This window comes from Oikopleura dioica, chromosome PAR (genome assembly GCF_907165135.1).
Source record: "Oikopleura dioica chromosome PAR, OKI2018_I68_1.0, whole genome shotgun sequence".
Taxonomy (NCBI): Eukaryota; Metazoa; Chordata; class Appendicularia; order Copelata; family Oikopleuridae; genus Oikopleura; species Oikopleura dioica.
This window is the reverse complement of record NC_137293.1, coordinates 4,833,901-4,857,487: the sequence shown is the minus strand read 5'-3', so window position 1 is coordinate 4,857,487 and position 23,587 is coordinate 4,833,901. Positions and strand designations below refer to the sequence as shown.

At 40.2% G+C, this 23,587-nt stretch overlaps 5 protein-coding genes and 1 long non-coding RNA gene across 6 annotated transcripts; 1 reads left to right on the top strand and 5 right to left on the bottom strand.

Annotated features, from left to right (window-relative positions):
- Positions 1-1,456: 1,456 nt before the first annotated feature.
- On the bottom strand, positions 1,457-9,234 carry LOC145702217 (G1/S-specific cyclin-D2-like). Its single transcript, XM_081779430.1, has 6 exons — positions 9,065-9,234; positions 5,171-5,243; positions 4,972-5,120; positions 4,269-4,437; positions 3,330-3,469; positions 1,457-2,424 (listed from the first exon to the last, which is right to left on the bottom strand). The coding sequence occupies exons 1-6, from the start codon at positions 9,203-9,205 to the stop codon at positions 2,260-2,262; spliced, it is 837 nt and encodes a 278-aa protein (XP_081635556.1). The 5' UTR covers positions 9,206-9,234; the 3' UTR covers positions 1,457-2,259.
- A 5,711-nt stretch (positions 9,235-14,945) lies between these two features.
- Positions 14,946-16,808, top strand: LOC145701389 (uncharacterized). The gene is made up of 3 exons (XM_081778608.1): positions 14,946-15,173; positions 15,213-15,543; positions 16,198-16,808. The coding sequence occupies exons 1-3, from the start codon at positions 14,946-14,948 to the stop codon at positions 16,806-16,808; spliced, it is 1,170 nt and encodes a 389-aa protein (XP_081634734.1).
- Positions 16,809-17,048: 240 nt separating this feature from the next.
- On the bottom strand, positions 17,049-17,508 carry LOC145701388 (uncharacterized). The gene is made up of 4 exons (XR_014134267.1): positions 17,396-17,508; positions 17,292-17,348; positions 17,196-17,249; positions 17,049-17,153 (listed from the first exon to the last, which is right to left on the bottom strand). It is a non-coding gene; the product is annotated as an uncharacterized LOC145701388 (long non-coding RNA).
- A 712-nt stretch (positions 17,509-18,220) lies between these two features.
- LOC145703680 (protein dcd1B-like) lies at positions 18,221-19,741 on the bottom strand. The gene is made up of 4 exons (XM_081781064.1): positions 19,564-19,741; positions 18,710-19,518; positions 18,487-18,670; positions 18,221-18,443 (listed from the first exon to the last, which is right to left on the bottom strand). The coding sequence occupies exons 1-4, from the start codon at positions 19,721-19,723 to the stop codon at positions 18,268-18,270; spliced, it is 1,329 nt and encodes a 442-aa protein (XP_081637190.1). The 5' UTR covers positions 19,724-19,741; the 3' UTR covers positions 18,221-18,267.
- Positions 19,742-20,157: 416 nt separating this feature from the next.
- LOC145702332 (protein Rae1-like) lies at positions 20,158-21,697 on the bottom strand. The gene is made up of 9 exons (XM_081779553.1): positions 21,527-21,697; positions 21,403-21,488; positions 21,236-21,356; positions 21,013-21,192; positions 20,772-20,970; positions 20,659-20,728; positions 20,487-20,616; positions 20,338-20,447; positions 20,158-20,296 (listed from the first exon to the last, which is right to left on the bottom strand). Exons 1-9 carry the CDS (start codon positions 21,665-21,667, stop codon positions 20,173-20,175), a joined length of 1,161 nt encoding a protein of 386 aa, XP_081635679.1. The 5' UTR covers positions 21,668-21,697; the 3' UTR covers positions 20,158-20,172.
- On the bottom strand, positions 21,698-23,562 carry LOC145702331 (COP9 signalosome complex subunit 2-like). Its single transcript, XM_081779552.1, is given in 7 exon segments — positions 21,698-22,035; positions 22,074-22,273; positions 22,311-22,462; positions 22,506-22,743; positions 22,996-23,213; positions 23,216-23,411; positions 23,451-23,562. Coding segments are annotated over 7 exon segments (1,362 nt in total). The 5' UTR covers positions 23,547-23,562; the 3' UTR covers positions 21,698-21,773.
- Positions 23,563-23,587: the final 25 nt, after the last annotated feature.

Genomic DNA, 23,587 nt, shown 5'->3' with positions numbered 1-23,587 from the left:
TAATCCAGTCCTGCTTGTGCTGGATGTAGCAAAAACTCGAACTGTATGTAACTGTGATGAGGGAGAAAATAAGCATTTTTGAAAAAGAAGAAATTAGACAAAATCAAGGCCGAACGATAGAATAGGTCAAATTTAAAATTCACTCTGCACCTGCGCAAAATCAATACCAACCGGTCGATTTTCTAGAGCATGCGATGATTTGATTTTTGATGACTCAGCGGATGATAAAGAATGAGACTTTGATGGGCAAGGGATATGTTACCGCTAGGGTTAGGGTTAGCGCTAAGCTGTGTTGGACAAAAATACGGGATTGAGCTTTCTTTCAGTCAAGTCAACTAAGGGTGTCACTACGCCAAACTTGGAAGAAGGAATGACCTTTCAAAAATTATGAGAAACATGGAAGCAGTAACAATCTTTGGTATCAAAAACACTTGAGATCGAGCTGGAAAAAGTAAATTTATGCAGTCGATTGGAAACAGCTTGTTTGCCTCTGGATTATTTTATCGGCGGAAGGCTGTCACAAAAATTGAAAGAGCTTTGAATACGTAGCCAAACACTCGTCCTTCACAAATGCGAATTTCTCCGGTTTCGGATTCTATTCAGGCTTTATTACGGTGTAACACCCTTGGAAGAAGCCGAAAATGCCGCTGTTTGGCGAAGAAAAAAAATAAAGCAAAACGAGGATAATAAAAATTGGTTACTCAAGTTCAAATTGTTTGACAACGCGGTATTTTAGCTAAAGCCCGGGGTTTACACAAGTCAAAGCGCTTGTAAATTACGAATACGTCATTATTGGCTAACTGGGTTAATGGCTTGCAAATTCCTTTTTTTAACTAGGTTTTACTGGGTTTTTTTCCTGTATTTTTTTCATTTGGCTTTAGGTTAGGGTTAGGAAAATAATCTTAGGAAAAAATAAGGTATTTTTTAGTAAGAAAACGGGCAAAAAAAGAGCTCAAAAGGACGAAAAAACACTCATTTCTAAAATTTTACCAGATTTTGATGATTTTTTGCGTTTTAATTTTGAAAGAGAATATTTTCTGCACCCTTTTTGAATTTTTGACGCGTGACTAGAAATGGAGATCATAAACGACTCACATAATTTACACCGTTTTTAGAAAACATAGCCCCGAAGCCCCTGCGGTTTTCGTACAAATAAGATCATTCAGCTATCATTGTCCCGTAATCTTACAATACAAAAAATGGATATCATCAAATTTTAACACCGCTTGACTCCCAAAAATAGTCCAAAAAGGGCACGGGCCGCGGGACCCTGCGTAGAAAACCTGAGTCAGGGTCGTGAAGATATTTAACGAAAAGCCGCGCAGCGGCTATTCAAAAAACGAAGCCGCGAAGCGGCTTTGCGACATTATCATTCAAGGTAAAAAGATTCAATTGTATATCCATCATACCCTGACTCAGGTATTTTCTACGGTTGTCAAGATCAGACAGCAAAAGGTTCGAAAAAATCGCACATTTATTCAAGAATGTATCGAAGCGTCGGAATATATCAAAGTATTATTTTGTCTAACAGGGAGAATAAAAATAAAAGTGTACAGTAGTAGAAGTTCGAGGGAAACAGTAGGGGAAATTTTGATAGAGAATTTTGAAAGCTGAACTTGAGCGTCTTTTGAGTATTCACACCAATATACAAATATGTAAAAAACAAGAAGAAATAGAGAGATAAACATGTGATCAAGAAAAAAAAAAGAATAAAAAAGCTAAAACAAATCGTTATACATATAAAATGATCATGTTTGAATATGAAAGTTTAGTTTGAAATATACTTTTTTGTATATATCTTTTTGAGGTTGCCGTTATAGAGAACTGTATTTTTCTTTTGTTGCCTAAGTTTTGGTCGGATTGAGGCTTTTAAGATCGTTTTTGAGGGTAAGATTATTTTTGAAAATTAAAATTGTAAGAAAATGCATATTTTTGGGAAAAAAAAAACTAATTTAAATTTTCGCTAAATAAGGGGGTCAGCCCGATAATTTTGTACACATTAGGCTTTCAGGATCCTTTGAGAGTCAGAGACTCAAGAAATCCTGCTGAGAGTATTCAATAAATCAAGTTTTAGCCTAAAACTTTTAAATAAAAAAATATTAACGATTTCGGGCTCGATACCCTTAAGTTCAAAACTCGTAAAAGAGAGATAACATTGATAAGGCTCTAGTCATGTAAAAAGAACAGTCGGATTGACTCAGAAAGTCACTAGAATCGTGCTTGCATGAGTCATAACTTATGTCAGGAAGTCAAGTCAAGTCAGACATTTTCGTCAACTTCGTCAGGAGTGACTCGCTCGAGCGTGGCGCTAGAATTTTCAGACGACATTGAGGAATCGTTGACGCCAGAATCGGAACCAGAGTCGGAGAAAAAGGCGGATTTGAGGCTTTCGGCGACCGTCGAGTAGCAGCTTTTCAGGAAATCCTAAAAAAAAAGTTTGAAATCAAGGAAGAAAATTTGGGTTCATAAAAGCTCATCCTAAAAACCGCCTGGGTCAGCAGATCACATAGCAACGCGTAAGTTAATCAGAGTCCGTTCCATGGGATTTTAACTTCCTCATAAGTCGCTGGTTTTATTTGCTCCGGCCAAATAGCGGACGCGACGTATTTCAAACGTCAAGGGCGACTTTTGCGAGCTTGATGAGCTCGAAACAAGAAAGATTTTGAAAAGCTGATCAGTTTTTTTTTTGCTGGCTGGGGCTTTTTGGAAGTTTCTCATCTTGGTGCTACCAGACAGACGGTTTTTTCGGGGTCAAGATTTCGGTGCTTGTGGGATCCTTGGCTGGCGACCCTGTGTAACACAGGGAAAAACCTGAGTCAGGGTTTTTGAAAAACATCTGTCAACCTTCAAGGGTTATTTTTTCGAAGCCGCGTTGCGGCTTTGTTAACAAAAAAGCCGCTATGCCGCTTTTTATTCAAGCTCTATTAAACCCTGACTCAGGTTTTCGAGCCAAAATAATTCTTATTAGTGTTTTTTTTTATAGAAAGATAATCTCGGCCAATTACTCAATTATCCCACTTCCTAAATAACTTTATGGCGTTGAATTTGTTTGACAAATGTGCTCTGCGGCGAAATCTGGCAAACGAAAACGGGGCTTTTCATCATTATCAAGAAAGCGAGTGTTTGCCCGCGCCAGCTAGTCACCCGGTTGTATTCAAAACCCAAAACCGCAGTGGAATTTGAAAAGTTTTACGAAGCGTTTTCCCACGTTTTTGAACTTCGACTCAAAACAATAAAAAGAATTTCGAATTTTCGAAGCCGAAAATCGAGATTTCGAAATTTCTTAAAATTCTAGCGCTAGCTAGGGGGAATCAAAGTGCATAACTTACGTTTTCAACGCCGATTCCAGCTTGCATCCGGGCCAAAATGCCCTCAGGCGTGTTCTTTGGGAATTTTTCGTTTCCGCAGACGGCGGCGGTGACACAACAGGCGGCGATCATTGATGGCGGAACCATGATGAATTTTTCATCTGAAAGAAGTTTGAATGAAGCGTCAAAAAGACGACCGAAGATCCGGCCTGTTTTGTTCGCGAGGGTTTATCTTTGTTTATCTCCCCTTCTCCGCGCACCTGGGAAAACGGTTTCTGTGCAATTTTTAATACTCAATAGCCCGTGTCAATCTGTTTTGCCTAAAACCCTAAGCCAGCGTTCTCAGGGCGGCGATCGCGCCAGGTGGCAGTTTTTAAAAAGCGCGCGCGAAGCGAAAATAAAGAAGGAGAATAAAAAAAGGAAGAAGTGCGTGGGAAATGAATATTTGTGGCTCAAATCAAAATAGATTTTTGAGTTTAAAAAAAAAAGATTTTAACGAATAAAAGAACCCTTATTTTAGACAAGAGTAAGTTTTGAGCCCGAAAACTGTGAAGGCAAATTAAGGGCGTCAACACCTTTAAGCGCTTCTTTAGCTGACTAAGAGGTGGCCATCCTGTGCAGAAAACCTGAGTCAGGGTCCTTTAAGAGCTTCTAATAAGAATCCCTTTCAAGACCCTGACTCAGGTTTTCTGCACAGGATGGCGTCCTCTAAGTCAGCTAAAAAAGCGTTTAAAGGTGTTGACGCCCTTCAATTAAGAGCCCCTTAATTTGCCTTCAATGTCAAATTGAAGGCTTTTTCCTCAAAATCCTATCCACAACCGGCCTCGTTGAAAATCATGCAAATCCGCTATTATCTCCCTTGCCACCCAAGAAGCCCGAAATTGGATCAAACCGATCGCGCGTAAAACTCCTTGACACCAAATTTCAAAAACAGTCGCTATTTCTAGCTCATTTTCTTACCGATGGCAACGACATCAGCATAAGTAGAAGCGTGACGGGCGACCAAATCGACGTCGTCGGATTTGGAAATGTCGTCGGGAAGCAATTGAACGAGCTCTTTGATGAAATCTTTCGCCACGGGACCGTACAAGTCCCACTTTAGCTTCAGTAGGATGAGCAGCTCCATGTCCTTAAAAATCAAAATGTCATGCTTCGGCGGATTTTATTGGAAGGGAAAATATACTCACCAATCTACAAATATTCAAAAAAAACAATTGACATCTCCTTTGAACCAGCTCTTGGCACCCTGTGTAAAAACCTGAGTCAGGGTGCCGAAAAAGCTCAAATGAAAAGCCGCATAGCGGCTTTCTCAAAATCGAAGCCGCAGGGCGGCTTCGCAAAAATAATCCTTTGAGATTCACCGAGCTTTTTTAAGACCCTGACTCAGGTTTTTACACAGGTTGCTAAGTCCGAAAATAGAGATGGTAAGTTTGGTATTATTTCGCTAAAAAAATTGGGGCATATTTTCATGAAAGTTATTTTGGACCCTGACTCAGGTTTCTACACAGGTTTTCGAGCCGAGATTTTCGACAACCTTGAATTCGAAAAGACTAAGATCCCAATCTATCACCATACCAACAATATCCTTCCCCGACAAAACTAGTCATTTCTACCACTAGTTTATGTTATCCGGATACGTAGACCGGTGGTGAAGCACACTTACCAGAAGCTGTTGGGCGGTGATCGATCTGTCGGTGTACGCCACGATCACCTCGACTTCCGTCAACGGCGAAAATGACTCGCGCAATTTGGCGGAAAGGAAGAGGGTCGCAGCGCCGAGTAGTTGAAGCTCCGAGCGGCGGATTGTGCAGACTAAAATTCAAAGTTCATAAAAGTCAAAAAAATAAAGACGAAAAACTCACCGGATAAAAATCTATCCATCATATTGACAGCCAAGCTGAAAACCGTCTCTGCCGTCCTCGTCTCCTCGCAAACCTGAAAACATACAGTTAGAGCGACGCTAGAAAGATTTGAGCTTCTGGGAAGGAGAAAATAAATTATCGCTATTGTCGAGAATTTCCGGTAGGCGCGCATTTTTTTCTGGGAGCTAAATGAAATCGATTATCGCGCTGTGGCCGACCATCGAAATACGTCAAATTTAATTTGAAATTATATTTCCCCGACGAGAAAATCACAAGTTCAAAGACTTTTTTCGAACTCTTCCCATATTTCTGAAAGCTGCTGAGGTCGGAAACCTGTGTGAAAAACCTGAGTCAGGGTCTGAAAAACTAAAATACGAAACAAGATTTTCAGACCCTGAGTCAGGTTTTCAACACAGGAAAAGCTTCCAGCAACGATTTTTCTTTATAAAAAAGAACTAGTTGTTTTAATAGATCTAAATCGATGAATGCATTGTTTTGATTCCACCCAGACTCATTAAAATCGTCGATAAAGGGCCTCATCCTTTCAAGTACCCGAGCAAAAGTGTATTTGGGTGCCGTTTCCGTCTTTTCAAGTGGGCCCACTTTTGGGCCGGACGTTTATTGTCTTCCAAAACTGACAGATTTCTGGACGCGGCGGAACATCACGTGATCAAACGGAAGGGTTAAGGGTCTCATCAACGATTTTTTGGGTGATTTCATGGTCCAGTTTTTTAAGGGTGTCAAACCGAATCAACAAACATGGATGGAATGAATAATTTAACAAGAAAAATGCGAGAAATCCGGATTTTAAAGGTATCCCTTGCCTAAAAAAAGCTTTTTTCCTCAATTTAATCGAAAACTGGAACGCTAGAATTGAAAAAATCGGGAATCAAACGCTTCAAAAAGTCGATAAATCCGATTTTTTCGACCCCTTCTTCTCAAATCCGATGATCTCCCACGCGGTGCACTTCCGATCAAGTCTCCCCTCAATTGAAAAATTAATCAATCATTCAAGATAGCCACCGGAAGATCGAACTTTGCGTAATAGCCGGAAACGCGCGATAAAACCGGACACGGGCTCGTTTAATGCGTGGCGAGATCAGCCGGGGCGCCGCCGCGGCTCGGAAGTACTTTCAAAACGCTTCAAAACTTTCAAAGCCGACGCTTTTTACAACAAGAAAAAATGATCATCCGGCATAAAAACAGACCACCAAGACAAACAACTACCAAGAATGTCAAGTTGAATAGTAAATCTTTCCCAGGCTTCAGAAAAATGTTAATTTTATTTATTACTTTGTCTAAATAAGTGTCTATCTAAGTAATGAGCTTATAAATGTTCATGACACTAATGACACTCATTATCGTAGGAAGAGCCTTAACGATCTTTCCACTGTGGAAAAAATTCCACAAGTTATTTGTCGGCTAGAAAATCTGAGTTTAAAACCTGAGTCAGGTTCTGAAAGAGCTAAATAATGATATCGATCAAGATATACTTGCGAAGCCGCTTTGCGGCTTCGTTTTTAGAAAAAGCCGCTACGCGGCTTTTCTTTTTAGCACTCTCAGAATCTGACTCAGGCTTTCTACTCAGTTTGGGGAGCCCAGTAAATCGGAATAAGAAATCAGGGTCAAAAGCAACTCAACCGAAAATAAGTTTGAAACTTGCCATAAGTCCTCATTCTCAACAGTCCTATTGCTAATCGATTTTACAGTTGTCACAGTTGTGAAAGTATTGATCAGCAACTTATAACATCAGCACTAATCCTGACAAGTGATCATTGCTGATCACAGCAGGAAATAATTCACAACCTAATAAACATACGAATATATTACCAGTTAAAAAATTCAGAGCCTGAGAAAAACGGTAAGGTCACCGATCGTGAAACTGCCCGCAAAAATGTCATGAAGGAAAGAAGTAATTACTAGTTCTTGTAATTAGTAGCAGATTTTTAATTGTTCATTTTGGTCGTCATAAAAAATGATGAAACAAAAAGTTAGGTAATTTTTTGAATGAAAGAACTTGAATTTCAATAGACTTTTCTGCCTATCCCCAAAGCTTCAAGATTAAGGGTATCAAGCCGTTATTCGAAATCATCGAAAATCAGATGATAGAAAAGAATAGCTGTTTCCGGACCTGACAGTTGAAAAAACGGCAATTTACGGCTTCTTTTTATCAAAAAATCGCCACCGAAACATGTCTTTTTTCATACAAAAAATGAAATTTACGGCTTTATAACGATAATTATCGAGCGCGACAAAAATAAAGTCCCTTTTTTGTTCATTTCGGTACTCGAGCATGAAATTGTTTGTGTTTCAAGTTGAATGTTGGGTGCACCTGTCCATTGACGAATATAAGAAAAATCATCACGTGAGCTTATTATGGTGGATTTCGTGGTTGCGGGGGGAAGTCGTGGGAGCTTGGAAAAGGGAGAGGGAAAGAGATAAGAATCCGTAACATAATATTATTTGACATTTTCAATTCGAAAGTTCTTTTGCCAAATTTCAAGTTCAACTTCCAAAAATGATAAAAAATATATTTCAAGAAAATTTTTGTTCGATGACTTTTCTGGGGTTATTTTCTTTTTTTTTACGAAAACGTAACTGTCAGAACAAAATGTCAAACAGTCATCGACAAGACCCCAGCTCATGGAGCTAAGAGGAAGCTCGGAAGATTAACGTACGGGTCGCGCCCTTAATTTTTTAACAGCCGGGCATTTCTTTGATCAGCGGATTTTCGGATTTTCGGTTTTTAGGTTGTTAGGTCTTTCGGTCTTTTTTTGATCTTGTAGGGCACGGATTATGCGCACGCTTTTCTTTCTGTCTTTTAGGGTCAATTAAGGGTGTCAACAACGTTTTTTTTCTTATCGGGAAGATTGATAAGGGTGTCCTATGGATTTTGGGGGTCTTATTTTGAAGGGGAAGGGAAGGGATATTTGTTTATTGTACTTCTTCGGTGGGAATCAAAAAGGTCAAGTTTGGCGGTAATTTTAGTTTGATTAAGCGCCAAGGCCCGCCCAAAAAAGTTGACCCTCTTTTTTTCAGGAGCTTGTTTAGTGGTTGTGCTCGACAAGTGAATTTCAAGTACCCTTGGGCACAAGAAGATTCAAGATTGAATTTTTCAAAATTGAAATTGGAATTCTTGGTCTCGTAAATTTTTAAGATTGAATCGAAAGCCGTTAATTTTTGCGGTTTTTGACAAAATGGACAGTCATTTCCGCCGGATGCCCTTAAAATTTTTTGGCGAAAAGCCCGATTTTTTTTTCAAAAATTTTTAATTTGAAAAACATATTTTCAATCTTTTTTCAAAAGAAAGTCAAAGTCAGACTTTGAATAAGGGTTTCCCGGCCGCTATTTCACTTCCTGAAGGAAATCAATGAAAAAACGGCTCATCCGGGCACGTGATTTTTCGTATTTACCCAGGCGTTCATCATTATTTGAAATGTGCAATGTTTTCAAATAAGCGACGTTTTCTTTTCAGAGGTCGTCTGTTTTTATGAACCCGAAGCTGGAATAGACAGACGAATAAAAGCTGAAATAAGGTGAAAAAGGGAAAAGGGGAACATAATGATTATTTATTAAAGCCTTCCTAGGGGGTCAAAAGCCGCAAAATCCGGCAGTACGTCCGATGAGGGAATCGGATTAGCGAATTTATTATTACAAATTTGCATTTTTGGCCGAGGCGCCCGCGAAGCCTTTTCAAATTTTGCGCATTTTTCGGCCAACGGAACCGCGCACATTTTTGCGCGCAGCGATGCCCTCCGGCGATAGAAAAATCGCTTGGTCGAGCCGAAACAGTAATTTTCGGCTCGAAAACGGATCAAAACCGTCCGGAAATAGTCGACTCAACGATTCGTAAATTTTGAAAAGAAGCGCAAAAGTCAAGAAAAAGATCATTACCTCTAACATCCACATCGTGACTTTTTGGCGCATCCAGGGGGCGATTACGTTCTTTTGGACGAGGGAGAAGTAATTCGAGATGGGCATATACTTTTCCTCCAGACGGACGAGGGACTCGAGCACGCGCGGGTTACAGTCCATTGCTGGGTCGTTGATGGATTTTTGAACCCACTTTTTAGGGCTCAGAAAAAATTTTTACGAAAACATTTTCATACCAAAAGAAAGATCAGATCTTCTTCTATCGAAACCTGTATAGAACTGTAGGTCTGATATTTACAGTTAAGGAGATACAGTCAGATAAGTAAAGCTGTCTATTTATTAAATTCCGGCATAAAAAAATCATTTTTCTTTTCATGAAAACTCATTTTTCCTCGACATTTTTAATAATATTTACTGTAGTTCAAAGACAGTAACAAAGATACATGCAAAAGCTGAACCCTTTCCTGAGCAGATTGATCCCAAGTCCACTGCGACATTTTTTCTTCTATATCTTCGATTACTATCTTCTCTCTCTCTTTTTTCTTATCAAAGTCCTTCTTTTGCCAAAAAATTGGCACTCAATTCTCAAACAGGTTAAAATTTCTTTTCGAAATCTTCAAAAAGAGACGCTAGAAGAAAAACGCACGAACTCGGTAATTGATCGAAAATAACGACTCGGCGACTCGACTCGTTGAATTCTTTCTTTTTCGAAAAGGAGAAGTGCGGCTGAGCTGCGCGGGCGTCCTCTGGCGCCATCTATTTCAGCGGCGCGTTTTCGAATGCGCGGAGCGAAAGAAATGTGACGAGCGGCGAGGAATGTTTGAAAGGCACTGCCTAGTCACGTGTTTTGGAATTTTATGAGTGCGTAGCGTGAAATTTACTTTTTACCAATTTTATAAGGTCTTCGTAAATTTTGAAAAATGAAACGATCTCAGCCTTAGTTTTTGAGGGGAAAGTAGAACAGGCAGCTCATTCAAAAAAGAATAGATTGCCGTAGCTAGTATTTTCAAAACAAAGAACGAAATTGGTGATTTTCAGTTTTTTTATTAGTCCAAGATTCTCAAACCTCTAGAATAGTGGTTGATAAGGGCAATTTACCTCAGGAAGGCCTTGTTCATCGTTGACTTCATGCATATATGGCCTTGTTCATCCTCTAATTATCTGCTTGTCACCCCTCGCTAAACCCGAGTTTAGAGGAGGAACAAAGTCACAAATGCAAAAATAAAAGGATGAACAAGGCCCCTCCCAATTTCACTGAAATCATCAAATTTTAGGGCTTTAGTTGCTAACTACGGAAAAGCCTAGCCATAACCCTAAGTAAGGCTTCTTTATTCCTCGAGCCTAACCCTAACCTACTCTTGTTTTTTGAAAAATTATTGCTTGATTTTTCATTAAAAAATTCTTCCTAGAGGAAGTTACAAATTTGATTACATTTTTGATTCATGGCCCATGAATCATGGGAAAGTTTCCTTTATTGAAGATAGATTTCCTTTACCGCGTATTTTTATCGATAATTCGATTCAGCTTTTCCTGTGAAGGAGGAAAGTCATCGATGCTTTGCAAAAGATTTAGATGAAACGGGAGGAAATTGGTCGTAAATTACGACTCGTAATATTCTATAAGCTCGAAAATTAGTGTTCCCCGAAGAATTTAAAAAGGGCTTTTGAGTTTACAAAAGAAATTTCCAAAACACTTGACATTTTGAAGTGCTATTTGCCCATAATCACGAAGGGAAAAGAAACTGCGATATTCGTGTTTGCCCGTTCCGTAATCAAACTCTACGCCTGCTTGGATTTTGAGCTCATGAGTGTCTTCTCCCAGAAACAAGGGCAGAAGCTTATTTTGAAAAAGCTTATTTTGAAAAATGAACGGTTCAAAAGGCCTTTTTTTGAGATGAAATTGATAAAAAAAATCTTCATTTTTCGATCCAAGATTGTCGATGAAATTTCAGGGCTTTTGCCCAAGATTGTCGATTTGAGTCATTCTTACCGAAATTCCCGAAATCGGCAATAATCGGTAAAAGAGTTCGCCGATAAAATTGCCGATTTTCGAATATCGGGAAATCCTGGGAAAAATCGACAATCTTGGGCAAAATTTTAGAAGAAAAATTGACAATCTTTGATATTCAAGAAGAAGATGCTTCTTTATTTTCAACAGAAAAGGGCAATTATTCAAGTTCAGAAGTCCAAAAAGAACAATTCATCAAATCTTCCCAATTATCCACGATCTGGGAAAAGCTAATCCCTTTGAGGTGTAATTATCAATCAAGGGCAATCAATAAATTATCCTTTTAGGTGGTTTCCGTCGCGATTAATCCTCGCCGTTTCTGCGGTCCTCGTCCTAAACAGGCGCCGTTAATCCAACTTATCATTACTCGGCGCTTTTCCTTTCAAGTCGCTGAGATTTTCTCAGATAATCCGAAGTGCCATAAACATCGATTTTTGGAAAGCAGAAAAGGCAGAGGCGCCTCTGATATATTCTCACGCTATTTAAATTTTATCTGTTTATTGACTTTCTACTGAATAAAAAACGCTGTTTTTGCCGACTCCGACTCTGATCCGAGAGTCTTCTGGAATTCCGGCACTTAGTAACATGGAATAACCGACGATTTTATGATGTTTGTGACATTTTCCTCGCGCCAAAGCGGGAAAATCATCGCAAAATATGTCAGATTCTCCGTTTTCTATGAGAGCTCTCCCTTTTTCTTTCAAAAATTTAATCCCTTTCGCCCTCTTTTTCGCCGGATACTTCTTTGGACTCAGCTCGAAATTGAGAGAAGTCGAAATCAAGGAAGAAAACAGGCCAAATACTCCAATCTCACCGACAAAAACGACCAAAAACGAGAAAATCGAGGAAAAAGAAAAACTCGACACCAAGCGAATCGGGAACAGAATAATCGTTGATCATTTGAGAGGGTGGAACAGAGCCATTCCAGAGACATACCCACAGCCAGAGGACTTGTATAATGGAAAAATGTGCAAATGCGACTTTGCCGGAAAATATTTTAACTTTGTGAAAATGTCGAAGAAAGAAAACCTTGCTAAATACGTGAAGGACTTTGATTTGTGGAAGCGAGATTTCTATTTTGAAATAAACAAGCCGCCAATGATTTTTGCAAAAAGCAATCTTCCTGTGGAATATGTTTCGAATGGCTACGAAATTGAACCGATTGAGTCAGTTCATTTGAAGATCAAAATTGTGGCAGATCCGGGAAAGAAAGTCTGCGGTAGATTCACGGCTCATTTTGGCGAAGTAAGCTGGATTGGGGGTGAAGAAATAAGTGTTTTAGAAATGAACAAGGCCTTCGAAAAAGCTCGATATTTCCCAAGGGTTTATGATGCTAGGAAATGATTTCATTTGATTGAAAAAATCCTTAGTTTAGAAATCGAGAAATCAAGAATAATTTGAAATCAAGGAAGAAAACTCGTCGACATCGTCAGTTTCTTCGTCAGCGGCGACCTCGACTTTACCATTCAATTTCCAGTTACAATCAGATGGAATCCACTCCCTGTTCTTCATCATCGAATATCTGATGCAATTGAGCATCGTGTCACTATCATTACCAAAACATATTTGCGATATTCTTGTCTCAAAAGATTTTTGAAGAGCGTCGAGCAATTTTACCCTGGAATCACTGTAATAATTGCGGATGATAACGTCGACGACGATTTTGAAAAGATTGAAAGCAAGACATTGAGGATCAAGCAGTACCGAATGCCCGAGAAAGAAGGATGGTTTGCTGGAAGAGCTTTAGCGATGAGTCCAGAGTTGCAAATTTTGTGAGCTAGCTGAGCTGAGCTATCTGAGCTAGCTGAGCTCAGCTCAGCAATTTCGAGGTGAGGGTCAGCTCAGCTCAGCTCAGCTCAATTTGACCTCAGCTCAGCTAGCTCAGCTCAATGGTTCTTCGAAAAGAGCCAGCTCAGCTCAGCTCAGCTCAATTTTAACCTCAGCTCAGCTAGCTCAGCTCAGCTCAGTCTATTGAGCTGACGAAGATCGAACCACTTTCGATTGGTCTTTTTTTCAAAAACTTCGACGTATTTTCTATTCATGCTTTCCTGTTGGTCAATTTTAGATAGAAATAATTCGAGTTTTCTTTGAAACAAGAGAGAAATTTAATAAAAAAGGGCTTCCAATAAAGAAATAATAAAGTACAGATGATAAATATGTGATTGCGAATGTGAGAGACTGGTCTAGGGGTGTGCGAGGGCAGGGGCTCCCTGTCCATCTACGCTAGAGGGTTGAAATTCGCTTCAACACATTTTGTTGACATTTTTTGTAGTAAATAAAAATCAGCTTTCTCAGCTCAGCTCAGCTAGCTCAGCTCAGCTCAGCTAGCTCAGCATAAAAAAATGGTCAGCTCAGCTCAGCTAGCTCAGTTTGAGAAATCATCAGCTCAGCTCAGCTCAGCTCAAAAATTTTCAAAAATGCCCCAGCTCAGCTCAGCTCAGCTCAATTTTTTTGATAAAAACCAGCTCAGCTCAGCTCAGCTCAGTTGATTTTTATAAGGAGCCAGCTCAGCTCAGCTCAGCTCAATTTCGACCTCAGCTCAGCTAGCTCAGCTCAGAAAAAATTTTCAACAATTTGCAACTCTGGATGAGTCAAGTTAGGTAGGATTCTAACTGTACTTATCTTGATAATGATAGTGAGAACTCCTGAGGACTTCTATGATAATACTATGAATTATGGACTATTGGTTACGGTGAATACCCAACAAGGGGAACAAGATATTTACTCTTGTCATAATATTCATATATTTTTTTGTGAATAAAACTAAATTTTACTAGTTTTATGGTCTTTGACATTTCGATGGTACTTACAGAAGTCGAAATTGCAATAATGAGTTTAACTCAATCTTTATCCGCATTTTATTTAACCATTCCCCCAGTTTAATTCTGCGTTTATGGTTATTAGACGTGTAAATGGTTAAATAGTAACTAAACCTTATCTATGAATCTCGCTTTTTTGAGGCTGATTTTTTACCTTGTATTGAAAATAATGCTGATTTTATGGTTAATTTCTTTTAGGACGCAGTTTTTTGTTTGGTGCGATGACGACTTCGAGTTCACCAGCGAAACCGACTTGGAGTATATGGTTCATGTTGCCGAAACGACCGGCTTCGATATTGTTGGCGGAAGTTTAAACAAACACGAGCGTAGCCTGTGGGCGCAGAGTGATTTTTTGAATATCCGGGCATCTGAAAGTGGATTTTGCTTCCACAGGGGAATGTATCGGAATCTTGAACTACCGGGATTTGAAGATGAGTGTTTGATTGTTGATTTGATGGACAATTTTTTCTTGGGGAGGACAGCAACTGCGGGAAAAATAAGATTCGGTAAGGGGCAAAATCTTCACTTCAATAAAATGACTCCTTTTTCAGACCTAGAATTTGATAGAAAAGGCCACAAGGAATTCTTCATCGATGCAAGGGGACAGCTAAGAATTGCCTGGTGCAAGAAATCAATGGTTAAGCACGTTAATGACTGTACTTCAGAAGAAAATTATCACCGATATCTTTCTGAAAGACTTGGCAGAAAATACGGCTCAGAAACAGGTCGATTTTCTCTCCGAATTTCGAGTAAAATTGCTTTTTAGAGTTCAAAGATCATCTTGGAGAATTGTGGTACTTTCGAAATCATATGAAATGCTCTGTAGAAGCTCCCTAGTTTTTTTTTAATAGAAAACGCTTTCTGACTTGAATGATGACGTCTTGCAATCAACTTCGCTTCTCATGATCGTAAAAATCGACGTTTGCTCCAACTTTAATAATAAATTAGCCTTGCTAATTAGCCTTGCTACTTGACCATAAAGCCTAGAGAAAGCAAAGCAAATGAATAAAATCAGAATATGCGCATCAACGCTAGTTATTTCAACCCTTTTGTTATTCGGAGCTCAATTTCTTTTCATGACATTTTTGGGTTTCGAAGAAAAAGAGATCCGAAGAGCTAGAATCGGTGCAATCAAGGAAGAGAGAAAAATAAATCCAAAATACGTAACAAGAGATGATAAATTCTTGATTCCTTTTTTGAACTGGGGGCCAAATAATCAAATACGAGGATTTCAAGAAGCGCTTATTTTGGCAATCAAGCTCAACAGAACAATCTGCATTCCTCTTTTCTTCAAGCACTATACAGTAAGATGTCTTGCTCTCAATACAAAATATAATTTTTAGGATTCAAGCATCGCAAAGAGCGAACATCTCGTTCAGCCAGAATTTCGAATCGAGGTTTCTGAAATTCACAATCTGATGACAACTTGCGACGCTTCGAAAATCGCAAAAAATTGTGGAGGAAAAATCGACGCACTGTTCCTTGGAAGAAATATCTGTTCTGGAGATATATTTCGAACAACAAAAGAAACCTGGGAGCAACTTGGGCTTGAAGCCTTTATGGATGGAGATAATTGCCGAGGCGTGAATGGCGTGAAAACGTATCCAGAGGATGATGAACTTGCGAGAGTGCTGTCGACGAATCGGACTTGGTTGAAGGAATATTATCCAAGCGGTAAGTCTTAAGGGTGTCAACAACGAGGCATTTTTCTATCAGGAAAGATTTCTTCTGCTTGTTTATTCAGAAAGTTTATGTAATTCTAGCGCTTTTGAATTGATAGAGCACTTTTATTTCATAAAGATCACGGTATTTGACCGGTCGGGATGATGGGCTGCATCCATTTTTACAAGAAAACGATTGGGAAACTCCAAGCACATTTCGTCAATAATTTCGAGTGATCGAGGAGTTACTTCTTTTAGCCTACGTATCTCAGATTAAAATATAATTGAAGCTTATAAAATGTCTCTTTGTCAAACCTTGCTCGCAGTCGTGGTACATTTTATTAGCAATTGCGAGCTTGCGTTCAGCGCTCAAATCTCTATGAGGAGTTGGAAGTACATTAGAAAAAGAGATGAAGAAAATGCTCAAAAGAAAAAATTCCATCATTTTCGTTTTTGAGCAATTTTGAACGTCTTTTTCAAGTTTAAATAGGATCATTCTTGAATATATAAATTAAATATTCAATATTTCCTGAAGTGCGTAGCCACTCCCGACGACTCTTAGCGTCAGCGTCGTTAAAACAAATGCGACTTCAGTAACAATCAACCCTTGATTGACAACGTTCCCAAAAAGTTACCTCGAGTCATATTTTGTTTCTTCAATTTTTAGATGAGCGATGCGCAGCGATCACATATCCCTTCGTCCTCTTCCCGAATTTTCACCGCCTCATCGACCGGAACCTCCGTGGCTGGAAAAACTCAGAGCTTCCAGAAGAAGATCAGCGTATCTTTGCCGATGTCGTCAATCATGTGAAGCGGCCGAAATTCATCCGATCTCTTGTCGATAATTTCGTGAAAGAAAAACTTTTTCATGGCGATTTTATAGCGCTGCATTATCGATTTGATGAGCGAGATTTTCTCGGGCGATGTTCTGATGCTTCAAGAAGCAATTGCCAGGTCGTTTTGGACATGAAAAAGGATGTTGGGAGCGCGGCAGATTCTTTTGTCACTTATCTCGAGTCAAGACGAGCGATGAACATTAGCCTCAATGCCGTTTATCTCGCTTCCCCGCCGCAAGAAAAAGAAATTCACGGTGCCATCAGAAACGCGCTGAAGAAAAGATATACGAAGGAGGAAGTCAAGTTTCTCGACGCTGACGACTTAGATCCGTACTATGACAGTCTCAAAGACATTCCAGAAGGTCTCAGGGGAGATATCACGTCTTCGATAGAACAAGAAGTTTGCCTCAGAGCAAGAATCTTTCTGGAACGGATCAAATAATACACTGAAATGAAGCTCTTGAAGCCATATTTTGATCCGTAAAAAGCGAGCAAGACCATCGTCGTGGTCAAGTAATGTGCACATCCAAAGAGTTGGGGACGAAAAAACAAGGAAATTCGTGGACGATGATAGATTTTTACTCGACATTCTTGCTGGAAACTATTGACTTTATTGAACATATTCTGAGACATGAGCAGAGCCATCAAAATAAAGCAAACGGATAAAATGAAAAAGTTATGATCAGATTTCGAAATCAATCTTTTTGTCGGTCTCCTTTTTTCCCTTCTTTTTCTTGTCGGTCTTTTGAGCGTTCTTCTTTTGAGACTTGATCTTGAGACTGAGAACCTAAGACGCATTTTAGTTTGAAGAAAAAATAATGGATCTTACGAAGATAAATGTGATCATGGCCACGATCCAAGTGATAATGAAAAGAACTTCCATCTATGAAAAAAATCGTTTGGGATAAAAAATTTCGTGTCTTACATTTTCAATATGCTTGAATGCTCCAACAGCTTCTTCGGACAGTTTTTCTTTTTCGATCTTATTTTTGGGCGTTATTATTTCAAATTCTTTCTCAAAAATAATACTTCGAAATCCTTCATTTCGTCGTCAATCCAACTCTCTGGGGCGCTGGTTTCGAATCCGACGTACGATTGAATTCCGCTATTTGGCCGAAAATGGAATTCGTTTCTTCGAAGACTTCGAAAAGCATTCGGAAATGTCCGCTCATAAATAGAACTTAAAGTACAGGGGATTAATGCTTGCGAAACATGGCGAAATAAACCCTTCGCGATAGCCTCCCACAGTTTTGAGTCCCACTATGGATGAGTGAGTGCTAATCTTAGTTGTCGAAGTCAGAGATCTGGGAGTTAAGTTGTAGAAAGTTGTAGAAGTCGACGAGAAACTCGTTGTAGTAGTAGGTGATGTTGTAGAGAAGGATTGAAGTTTTGATCCTGTGGAAAATACAGGTGATGATTGTGTCGGATGCGATGTTGAGCCGATAGCTGTTGGTCAAGTTTAAAAATAAAAGTCATTAGTAAACAACTAATATTTCGAAACTCTGGTTGAAAGGGACTGAAAAAGGCTTGTCGCTCGAGTTGTCGTTGATTCTAGTCTAGTTGTCGAAGTCATAGTCGATGTCATAGTTGTTGATGTAGAAGTCGAAAGCTCAGTTGTTGATATGCCAGGGAAAGTTGCGCCTTCGGCAAGAAGCGCTAGAATCTCCTTGATGGTAGAGGAAAAAATAAAATTTGAAACCTGCAAAGATGAGAAGAAATATGCTGCGTCGCATCTCTGAGCAATAATAACTGAGGAAAATGTGTAGAATCGAAGTTTTAAAGCGAGCGAGTTCACGACTGAGTGAGCATCAACTTCCTTAACTTCAGTATAACTCCGCGATTTCACTAGACTTCTTAACGCTTTCGATAGTGGGATTTATTTCAATAAGAAGTAAGTTCAATTAAAGGCGTGGTCGTTCTTCAGCAAAGAGCTTGTCGGCATCGAGCTTGTAGTAAGAGTTCTTGTAGGCCTGTTTGGTGCTAGAATCAGTTCCGTGGGGAGAAGCGACGGCAAAGTAGAAGTCGTTCTTGGTCAAGTCGTAAACTGCATTGTGAACGTCACCGGTGCAAGTTCGAGCTGAAACGGAATTAGAAAAGTGAGTGACTTGTTTGTTCGTTACCGATGATGTCGGAAATGGCGTTTTCAGGAGTGATCTCGCCCCATTTCTTCTGAATCTCTTCCGAGAGTCTTCTGGTGTAAGTTGGGCAGTTCCAGTCCATTCCGTGGTAGACAACGTTGTCAATGAGCGGCATCCAATCGCATGGTCGGACTTCTTCGATGCACCATGGTCCTGGTTCAAGAGTCTACAAAGAATGAGGAATTTGTTTAACCCAGAGTAATACCTTGTCATCAAAGAAATCAGCAGCTGAGTAGCTGTATCTGATCGAATTCATCTCGTTGATCTTTCCGTCACCGACTCCGAGGATCAGATTGCAAGTTCTATCAGCAGTCTTGACGCGAGTCTTAGTATCATCAAGGCTCTTGTCCCACTGAAGAATATCACGGAGCAGGTAGGTGAAGGGAATTCCATGGCGAGATTCTCTTCCAAAAGTATGATCGGCATAAGAAGCGCCGATTTCAGAGATACCCATGAGCTGATCGTTCATGCCCGTGAGGGAGCCAACCCAACCGGGCCAGCCGAGATTGATGAAGTCGTTGCCCCAGCCTTCGGAAGGATGGTAGACAGTGATGTGGGGAAAATCTCTGAAGGGACCGTTCATGTCCCAATCAAGAGTTCGTCCCTGGATCAGACCTTCGCCAGATGCAAGCGCTTCGTCCCAAATACCGAACATCGAGCAAGCTCCCTTGGTGATCTCGCCAAACATATGAACTTGCTTCAGTTTATGAGCGGAGAGGCCAGTTGCTCGAGCGATTCCCTCGATTTCCTGATTGAAGTAGTCTGGTGTGTAGGGCTCGGTGATATTGATGGTCCTATCCATCGCCCAGTCAAGACCGCCTTCAACTACATCTTGGATGAAATCATCCGGAAGGTTTGGTGCAAAATCGTTGAGCTCTTTGGTAAGCGCATCGATGATGTAATCGAAAAGACCGTCGATGAAGTTGTTGACAGTTTCACCCAAGAGTTCACCATGGGCTCGGCCCATTTCCATGGGAGTACCGAAAACGTGAGCGATGGTTACCTCATTGTTTCCTTGGAAAACAGCCTAGTTATTTGATAGATCTATTGCGAGACAACCTGTGTTGACAGTGTAAAGTCGTCCATTCTCAACTTCCTTGACGAAAGTCGGCTCTTGGTCCAAGATGGGGCTCAAGTTCAAAGGAGCATCGGGCTTGGGACCGCCTCGGCAGTAAGCTCCGAGAGAGACGGTTGGTAAAAGAAAATCGACAAGCTTCATTTCTATTTTTTATGCTCAGAATTGCCCTGCTACTCTTTTCTGCTGATGAACACCTGCTGGATTTCTCATGGATAGTCTCGTGCATAACAATTTCTTTATTTATTTAGGCTGTCTTCTGTTGCTCAAATGCTCATGAACTCAAAGGCTTTCTGCTTCCTAATAATCGAATAACACTTGAATTGAAGAAATATTCTTCAACTCATTCAAATTTGTGGTGACATGTGAGTTTTTATTCATTTTAAAAAGGCAGTGCAACAAATATTCATATTTAAAACTTGAATGAAAGACTAAACTGTGGCCTAAGAAGTGTGGCAATTCAACCTAAAATTGACGTCGGTATTTATCAGTTTTTGTCAATTGTGTAGTTTGTCGTGAAGGTTTTTTTTCTTTCGTTAATTACTTACTTCAGAAAGGTTCCAAATTTGAGCATAAAAATTCATTCAAAATATTCAATCGGGAAATTGGGAACCTCTCCTTTTTGGCTTGAACTCATCCACGACGTTTCTGAGAACAATCTGTGGCTTCGTGTTTGGATCGTTAGATTCGTGACCTCTGTGCCAATCGTAACCGACGCTAGAATAATTTTAACTCGTGTCCACTTCGTCGGGACGAACCTGTATGCAAATATCTTTCCTTCGTGATCGACAGTACAGCAAGAAATCGACTTCTTCGGGTCGTTATTTGTGTTCATATTTTGAGCGCCGTGGATTTTCGTTCGGTTGTCCTGGGTTTCTGGTTATTTCGGATGACATGAGTGGTTTACCTTGTCCCAGAAGGTATATTTTCCATCTGAGCCGACAGTCGCCAAAAGACCGGTGTAATTTGGATGGAAGGCGATGTCGTTGACTGGGTAAATTTCTTGAGCATCTCTCGAGCTTGTGTTGTTCGGTCCTCTTGGAAACAGTGAGGAGGAGAAGAGCCGGGAGAGAGCTTACCTGTGGCATTTGAATGTGAAGTTATCAACTGGCTTGTCTGGCTGGAAATTGTGAATGGCAACTCTTCCCTCTAAATGATTTATTGAAGACATAAAGGACTCGATATGGATTACCAATAGATCCACAAGCAAAGCCAAACGGCTCGGTTCCGTTTTTATTCTTGAAGATTGAAATGCATCTTAATTGCTGCTTGAGCTGTGACTCGAATACTTTCCACTCTGACGGATCGTTGTCCATTCTGTAACCAAGGAGCTTCTTGTCGGCTGTGACGGCGACCATGATCGGCATCATCAAGTCCATCGCGTACACTCTCTAGTTTTTACAGTCAAACCCTCTTTGTTAAATGCTCTTTACCTCTGGGCAGTTAAAAGTTTTCGCTGGAGTAGATTGTCGCATATCCCACATTTTGATCGTTTTATCCAAACTTCCAGTAACCATGCATTCGTAATTATTCCCCTTCGCATAGGCACAACAAGTGATCGGCTGGTCATGTGCCGCAACTTGATTGAAGCTATCAGCTCCAAGATCCCACAACTAAACCCATCGTGAGGATCAAAAATAAGCAGAACAAACTCACCATTCCTTTCTTATCCGCTCCAACAGAAAACAGCTTGGTATTGTCTCCAGTCCAGCAGCAATCGAGAACCGGACCTTCGTGATTTTTCATAGCTTTTGCTTGAGTCGCCATTTGGAAATTTCTTGAAAACAAGTTCGAGTGAAATCAACATCGAGTCATGATTTTACCCATTATTTCCAAAGCTACCGCCAGAACTCTGAGTCGCTACTTGCCAGATTCTAACATCATTTGCCCAAGAAGTCGAAGCCAAGAACTAAGACGCTTGAAAAAGTCGATAAATCAAGGAAATACCTGTCCATTTGAAGAATTTGCACCAGTAAATCGAAGCCTAGAGACTGTATCGTTCGGAACTTCTTGAATAAAATGCTCTTTGTTGCTGTTTGAATTGCTTGAAGATCCGAAACTGCTCCCCGAATTGCCAAAAAGGGTCATTTCTGAATGAAAAAATTGTCGAAATTCTTTGGTTGAACTTTATTCCTGAACCAGGTGGAATCGGTAGTGAATGGTAGCAAAATAGTACAAAACAGTGAAGTCAGAGTCAGTAGCCGAACTTTTTCGCTGTTGGCATTCTTTGATAATATTCAATGTTTCTATTAAGTTCGGCTATGTTCGCGCCCCAGCTCGCGAAGCCCGTGTCTCTCAATCTTTCCTGATCTGGTTCTTTTTCGTTCATCAAGACGAGCAGGTTCTTTTGGTCGATTCTGGCGTCGATGATTTCCTCAGCGATGCAGTTTACAAGCAGCCTTTCGATGTCCTCAAGGTTGACTTTTAGCTCTTCTGCTAATCGAGACATTTTGATCCTCAAATACTGTCAGAATAGAAGTAGGCCCTGTCTAACCTTTTGTAAGGGATGATGAGCTTGGTCAATTTCTGCGTGCGGACTAGCTTCAGAAGGGATTCAATGTGTTCTCGTATAAAAGGATCGCCCATGATTGCGTCATGTGATTTTGGATCTGCAACGATGGTCTGGAAACCTTCGATATCGTTCGTCTGATACGCTTCTCGAAGAGCTGTCATCGCGCTGATATCATCGTAGCGCTAGAAAATGAGTATTGATGATAGGTAGGAATGCTACCTTGTATGGTTTTGCTTCTTGACTGTCGAACGGATTGATGTCCGATGAACTGAGCATATTCGCGAGAACAAGATATTTCAAGCAAGAAATGCGCCTTGGCGAACCAGCTTCATCGAAACACTTGAAGGCTTCAAAAAAGTCAGTGTGCGCGGCTAGAATCATCTTGATCATCTTGAAATAGAGACAGGACCTTACCGGCGAAGTTTTCTTCAGAAAGATGCATTTTTCCGCCGCACTCGTGGATTATCCCCTTCGTCAACGGATGAGGAATGCCTGTTTTGATGCTTTTACTCTTTTCGTAGAGGAATTTCAGTCGCTTGTTGTCTTTTCGAAGAGTGCTCATTTGGATGTCGATTTGGATGATTTCTAGCAGCTGGGTGCCCTTTTTTAGGTCCTCTTCGCCCGATTCTGTTTGACAGCTGCTTCGCAGTTGCTGAACATGAGTTAAAATTGGTATTTATATATTTAAAAACTTTACTAAAAGGACGGTGTCACAAGGGCACACATCATTTTCTCACGAGAACTTTTGAATCATTTTGACAATGAAATTGTGTGTCGATTCAAAACAATAATTCCGCTTTTTATCCAATTTATGGTTATCTTATAACTTATAAGTTATAACTTATCTATTACAACTCTCATAGATTTGATTTTTATCATGATAATATGTATAAAAATACTTTACCTTCAAAATAACGAGTAGTGAGTTCCAGTCATGATTCTCAAGATACAAGCTCGCCAATTTCGTGTTCGTCTTGAACCACAATCTATCATTTTTCGCAATTTTCAACGACTCCAGCGTCAATCCGTAAAACTCCTTCAACAGCTTCATATTCTTCGACGCAGAAATGTAGTCCAAAATCGAGTTAATCGATCGCTCAGAATAGTTTCTCGTCACTGAGCTTTTATGTAGCTGAGGAGGACTTTGTATGAGTTCAGCATGTCGTCGTAGCGTTTGCTTTTGAAGTTGACTTTTGTCTTTTGCTTCAGAGCTTTGAAGCCCCACTCGCCTTTCTCTTCCTCGAGCTCTAGAACGCGGTCGAATGCTGCTAAAGATTCGTCGATTTCGCCACTTTCTTTTAGCCCCTTAGCGGTATAGTACTAGAAAGGGATGAAAAGGAGCTTTCTTAGTCTTTCAACCTGATTTTCAAGATCAACATCTGGCTCTGAATCCGACTCTGACGTGTACTCCATCTGGTACTCGTCGTCATTATCGCTCATATCAATATCCGACATTATATAACTGCTCTAGAAAATGGTATTACTCTGGGAAATCA